At 61.6% G+C, this 6,362-nt stretch overlaps 1 protein-coding gene across 1 annotated transcript; it reads left to right on the top strand.

The window, feature by feature from the left end:
* The first annotated feature begins 1,376 nt into the window (after nt 1-1,376).
* Nucleotides 1,377-4,693, top strand: LOC143166270 (protocadherin alpha-3-like). Its single transcript, XM_076350457.1, has 2 exons — nt 1,377-3,866; nt 4,667-4,693. The coding sequence occupies exons 1-2, from the start codon at nt 1,377-1,379 to the stop codon at nt 4,691-4,693; spliced, it is 2,517 nt and encodes an 838-aa protein (XP_076206572.1).
* Nucleotides 4,694-6,362: the final 1,669 nt, after the last annotated feature.

The raw sequence follows: 6,362 nt of genomic DNA, 5'->3' as shown, positions 1-6,362 counted from the left end.
CCTGTCCGTGCTCCATGGCGAGAGTGATGTGGTCCTGCAGCAAACACGTTGGTAAAGGAGACGAGGAAGAGGCGAAGAGGGAAGAAGAAGAGAAGGGGAGGGAAGGACAGGGAAGAGAAGGAGAAAGAGGAGGAAGAGAAGGAAAGGAAGGAAGGAAGGAAGGAAGGAAGGAAGGAAGGAAGGAAGGAAGGAAGGAAGGAAGGAAGGAAAAGGAAAGCAAACAAGTCAGCAATGACTAGAGAGAAAGAAGATAAAGAAAGGAAGACAAGAGGAATGAGTTTACTAGCGTGCACGGATGCTATCACTGTACAGAGAAAGGTGGTGAGGGACAGGAAGGCAGAAAGAAAGAAGGAAATACACAGAAAGAGGGAAAAAAGCAAAGAAGCAAGGAAAGAGTCAAGGAAGGAAGGAAGGAAGAAGACACAAAGGAAGAAACCATAAATGAGATTACCAGGGTGCACCAACGTTATCTTGCAGAAGAATCGCAGAAGGAAAGGGAAAAGGCAAGACAGGGACCTGTGGAAGTAAAAAGCAAGGGAGGGAGGAAGAAAGAACAGCAGGGAAGGCAGGAAGTATGGAAGGCAGGAAGAAGCGATAGACAAGATGACCAGACCGCACCGGCATTACCTCTAGACGCTGAACGGAGGTGGTCCCTAACAGCCCCCCCGCTGGTTAGAGCACCGCGCTCCGGCGCTGATGCCCCGTAATTAGCGCTGATGCCCCGTAATTAGCGCTGATGGCTCCGTCTTGGATGGTCTCCGCCGCGGCGCCGGAGGCGACTGGGGAGGGGTTAAAGAAGAGAGAAGGGCGGAAAGAGAAGGGAAAGGGGAGTAAGGAATCGTGCACGGCAGGGCAAGAACGAAAAGAAGAAGGACGAGAAGAAAGCAGAAAGAGAAGGAGAAAAAAGTAGGGAAATGAAAGGAAGAAGAAAGAGAGAACCGAAGAAAGATAACGGAAGGAAGGAAGAAGGAGAAAGGAAGGAAGAGAAAGGAAGAAGGGAGGGAAGGAATCTGTGCAAGTAAAGAGCAAGTAGTCACGAAAAAAGGAATAAAGAGAGAAGGAAAGAGAGGAACAAAAGAAAGAAGAAAAGGGAAGAGGAGGACGGAAGGAAGAGAGGAACGAGGGGATGACCGGCGCGGGGCCGGCGGCGCGGGCGACGGTGGGGAGCGTGTGAGGCGGCGGAGCAGCACACGGTGTCGCTGCAGGCTCAGAAACGGCGGCTCCGCGGCGAGGCGGCTCCGCCCCGGTGCGGCGGAGAGCCCGGCTGTGAGCGCGGGGGGGCGGCGCGGGGCGGGCAGGAGAGCCGGTGCGTCCGGGCGGCGGCGGGGAGCCGTGCGGGGCCCGGTCGGGTGCCGGCGGCGGCGGCGGCGGCGGCGATGGGCGTGTGCTGGGGTCCCGTGGTGCGGGTGCTGGTGCTGCAGGCGGCCTGGGCGCTGGGCGGCGGGCAGGTGCGCTACTCGGTGCCGGAGGAAGCCAAGGCCGGGACGGTGGTGGGCCGGCTGGCGCAGGACCTGGGCCTGGAGGCGGGCGAGCCGGAGGCGCGTCGGCTGCGGCTGGTGGCGCAGGGCCGGCGGGCGAGCGTGGAGGTGAGCGGGGCGAGCGGGGCGCTGGTGGTGAGCTCGCGGCTGGACCGGGAGGAGCTGTGCGGGAAGAGCGCGCCCTGCGCCCTGCGCCTGGAGGTGCTGGTGGAGCGGCCGCTGCGCGTCTTCCACGTGGAGCTGGAGGTCACCGACATCAACGACAACGCCCCGCTCTTCCCCGCCGCCCGGAGAAACCTCAGCATCGCGGAGCTGTCGCTGCCGGGGTCTCGGTTCCCGCTGGAGGGCGCGTCGGACGCAGATGTGGGAGCCAACGCGCAGCTCTCCTATACGCTCAGCCCCAGCGAGCACTTCTCGCTGGATGTTAAATCCCCTGACGAAAACAGAAAATCCCTGTTTCTGGTGCTCGCGAAACCGCTGGACCGGGAGACGGTTCCCGTGCACCGGTTGTTGCTGACGGCGAGGGACGGGGGCCGTCCGTCGCTGACGGGCACGGTGGAGCTGGTGATCTCGGTGCTGGACGCCAACGACAACGCGCCGCAGTTCAACCAGTCGGTGTACAAAGTGCAGGTGCCGGAGAGCGCTGCGGAGGGGACGCTGGTGACGCGGGTGAACGCCACGGACCCGGACGAGGGCGTTAATAAGGAGTTTTCTTACAGCATCGTCAGTTCGGTTCCTGCTGGTAGCAAAGATGTATTCAGCATTGATCCCAAGACGGGGGAGATCCGTCTCACGGGCGCCCTGGACTTCGAAGACGTCCGTTTACACGAGTTGCAAATCGAAGCGAGAGACAGAGGTTGGCCCCCGCTGTCGGGCCACTGCAGCGTGGAGCTGGAGGTGGTGGACGTGAACGACAACGCGCCGGAGGTGTGGGTGACGTCGCTGTCGGTGCCGGTGCCGGAGGACGCGGCGGTGGGGACGGTGGTGGCGCTGCTGAGCGTGTCGGACCGGGACTCGGGGGCGAACGGGCGGGTGCGGTGCGCGGTGTGGCCGGCGGCGCCGTTCGGGCTGGTGGCGACGTTCGCGGGCTCGTACTCGCTGGTGCTGCGGGAGGCGCTGGACCGGGAGCGGGTGCCGGAGTACGAGGTGGAGGTGCGGGCGGAGGACGGCGGGGCGCCGCCGCTGCGCGCCAGCCGCGGGGTGCGGGTGCCGGTGTCGGACGTGAACGACAACGCGCCGGCGTTCGCGCAGGCCGTGTACACGGTGCTGGCGCGGGAGAACAACGCGGCGGGCGCGGAGCTGGCGCGGCTGTGGGCGCGGGACCCGGACGAGGCGGGCAACGGGCGCGTGAGCTACTCGGTGGCGGAGGGCGGCGGCGGGGGCGCGGCGGCGGCGGCGGGCGTGGGGTGGCGTGCGGCGTCGAGCTACGTGTCGGTGGACGCGGAGAGCGGGCGCCTGTGGGCGCTGCAGCCGTTGGACTACGAGGAGCTGCAGGTGCTGCAGTTCGAGGTGCGGGCGGTGGACGCGGGGGAGCCGCCGCTGTGCGGCAACGCCACGGTGCAGCTGTTCGTGGTGGACGAGAACGACAACGCGCCGGCGCTGCTGGCGCCTGCGGGCGGCGGGCCGGGGCCCGGGGCCGCGGGCTCGTCGGCGTCGGGGCCGGGCTCGTCGGGGGCGTTGTGGGCGTGGGCGGCGTGGGGGGCGCCGGCGGGGCAGGTGGTGGCGAAGATCCGCGCGGTGGACGCGGACTCGGGCTACAACGCGTGGCTGCGGTACGAGCTGTGGGAGCCGCGGGGGAAGGGCCCGTTCCGCGTGGGGCTGTACAGCGGCGAGGTGAGCACGGCGCGGGCGCTGGAGGAGGCGGACGGCCCGCGGCAGAGGCTGGTGATCGTGGTGCGGGACCACGGGGAGCCGGCGCGCTCGGCCACGGCCACGCTGAGCGTGTCGCTGGTGGAGGGCGGCGAGGCGGCGCTGGCGGCCGCGGGCTCGTCGTCGTCGTCGTCGTCGTCGTCGGGGGCGGGGCTGCGTCCGGCGGCGGGCGCGGAGGGCGGCGCGGCGGCGGCAGCGGCGGCGGCGGCGACGAACGTGTGGCTGGTGGTGGCGATCTGCGCGGTGTCGAGCCTGTTCCTGCTGGCGGTGGTGCTGTACGGGGCGTCGCGGTGGGCGCCGCGGGCGGCCGTGCTGTCGGGGCGCGGGCCGGCGACGCTGGTGTGCGCCAGCGAGGTGGGGAGCTGGTCGTACTCGCAGCGCCAGAGCCGGAGCCTGTGCGTGGCGGACGGCGCGGGCAAGAGCGACCTGATGGTTTTCAGCCCCAACTTCCCGCTGCCGCCGCCGCCCGGCCCCGCGGCGAAGGAGACGCAGCCGGAGCCGCCCGCTCTCCTGGACACGGTCAGTGGCCCTCCCTTTCTCGCCCCTTCTCGCCCCTTCTCTCCCTTCTCGCCCTTCCCTCCCGCCCCCTGGGCAGGCGGTGGTGGGAGCCGTGCTCGGGCGGCGGGGCCTGCGGGCGGTGGGTGCTTGGCGGGTGCTTAAGGGTGTTGATGGGACCCTTGCACCTGCCTTCGCGTCCTCGCCGGAGCCCCTCGGCTCTTGCTTCGGCGTGGGGAAGAGATGCAGGTATTGCCGCAGCCGGCAGCAGTTACCGTCCGCAGCGGAGGTTTGCTGCTCTGGGTGGGAGTTGTTCTCCCGCAGAAGAAAAGCACTGCCGATTGCGAGGAGAGGTGCCACGGCATGAGCTTTGCAGACGCTCTTGCTTGCTGGTGTGTGGCGTTTCCACCCGAGCTTGCTGGAGGAGTGCAAGAGACGCAGGCTGTGGTGGTGACAGTCCCCCCCCGGCCCTACTTCCTGCCTTGTTACCGTGGCTGAGTGCAGTCCGTGCTGGAATCAGCTGTGGTTTCTTGTCCAAAACGGTGTCCTCGTCCTCCCCTGTGATTCTGCTCTGGAAGAGAGGGGATGGAAGGTGACAACTGGGCCTTCAGGGTTCTCTCTCCCCATGGTGTAATTCCTGCCTTTCAGTTCTCTCAACAGTGGCATTATGAAAGTAGGGAAAGCAATAGGGACTTTCCTTTTTATTTTTCCTCTAAGTTTGTTGATACTGTAGTTCGTAGCATAAAGCGTTCAGGGAGAGGAGTGTCACCCAAGGCAGGTGTTAGAAAAGGGAATTTTCTTTTCCTGCTCCCCCTTTCCCCCAGGTTGTGGACTGCATTCCTCGCCCGTGAATTGTCATGACATATGCTGACCTGTTTTGATGTTCTTTCAATATTTGTATCAACAGCCACACCCTTTCAAAAGCCCTCCAAATCTTCTTTTCTTTAAAGAAAAAACAAACAAACAAACAAACCAACCAACCCATAAACAAAGAACCAGCCCTCCCCAACAAAAGCCAAATCAAATTCTCCTACAGAGTTGCTATCATCCGTTACGGTGGTGTGCTCATCAACATTTTGTTTTTTCTCTCAGTGCATGAAATCACTGCCATCGCCATTAGGGCTGTCCCGACATCCCCTTTAGAAAGGGTATCGGTCCCAGGTCTGCCACGTTTCCCTCTGCGATAGCTGAAGCATTGCCAAACACGAAGGGTCAGCAGCAGAGAGTCTGCCGACACTGTGCCTATGATACCTGTGTGTGTTTTTTGTGGTGCTCTCCTTGATGGGAAGTGTCTGCACTGCTTGGATTGAGGCCACTGAGTAGGGCCTGGCCATGTCCTGATGTGCAGGTTGACCTTGAGCAGTGGGAAGACTTGTCTGAGGGAAGTGGAACTCCTTGGGAAGACCGTGGGCCATGTCGTAAGAAGACAAGAATGGGATCTGATGTGCTTGTCTTGAGAACGCTTGTTGCAGAGTGGGGACTGGAGGATGCCTAGCAGAAAGCATGAGGCAGGATGGGCACGGAGTGTTCCTGCCCAGGATCCTTTCCCAGGCTCCAAGGGTCTGGAGTTGGAGGCCTTCCTGATCTTGAGATACTGTGTGGTACTGAAATGCCCACAACGTCCTTTGAGGTTATGACTATCTGGCAGCAGAGAGAGTCCCTTGTGCTGGTGCCTGCCTGACGTAGGCAATGTGTTGGTGAGAGGGGCTGAGATGCAGACTGCTGAGTACTCTCTGATGCAGCTTTCTGCTGCTGTTTTGGGAAAGGTGTTGTGGGAGGGTACTGCTTCAACCTGGTGTCCTTGTGTAGTGGTGGTGATCTGTAGTAGCTTCCACAGCCGTTGATGTTCCCATGACGGTTCCTGTGTCCTCCTCAGGCAGGATTTTTAAGGGCACGTGATGAGGTGGGTATAATCTTTGTGCTCTTGACTTCTCCTCCTTGTGCACTTGCACAGTCGGCCTACGGTACAAATGCTGTGTCCCCTTGTCATGCTTTACTCCTGTGGTTACATGCAGGGACACGCCAAACCCTGCAGAGCAGCCCAACTCTCTTCTGCTGTGGCAGAATCACTCCCCTGTGATTCTGCTCTGGAAGAGAGGGGATGGAAGGTGACAACTGGGCCTTCAGGGTTCTCTCTCCCCGTGGTGTAATTTCTCTCTTTTTACTCACCCACCAGAGTCATTATGCAAGTAGGGAAGGCCTTGGGGACTTTTCCTATGTTCTTTTTCAAGTATGTTCTAGACGTAGTTCGTAGCATAAAGCGTTCAGGGAGAGGAGTGTGACCCAAGGGAGGTGTCAGGAGCAGGAATTTTCTTTGCCTTCCTTCCCGCCCCCAAGCCATGTTATAGACTTCCATTCTTGGCTGGAGAAGTGACGTGCTATGATGTGCGCTGGCCTGTTTTGATAGTCTTCCAATATTTGTATCAGCAATGTCAGCCTTATGGAAGCCCCGGAAACCTTCTTTTCAAAGTCCCCAAATTCTCCTATACATTAGGTATCTTCCATTCCACGGCTGTGCTC

This window comes from Aptenodytes patagonicus, chromosome 12 (assembly GCF_965638725.1).
Source record: "Aptenodytes patagonicus chromosome 12, bAptPat1.pri.cur, whole genome shotgun sequence".
Lineage (NCBI taxonomy): Eukaryota > Metazoa > Chordata > Aves > Sphenisciformes > Spheniscidae > Aptenodytes > Aptenodytes patagonicus.
Note: the sequence above shows the minus strand (reverse complement) of the source record. Positions and strands in the feature narration are given on the sequence as shown.

Excerpts from the sequence above, each read along its gene's own strand:
- LOC143166270 (XM_076350457.1), top strand. The coding sequence starts at position 1,377 with ATGGGCGTGTGCTGGGGTCCCGTGGTGCGGGTGCTGGTGCTGCAGGCG. Across the intron at positions 3,867-4,666 it reads CGCCCGCTCTCCTGGACACG|GTTGTGGACTGCATTCCTCG; the intron begins GTCAGTGGCCCT and ends CCTTTCCCCCAG.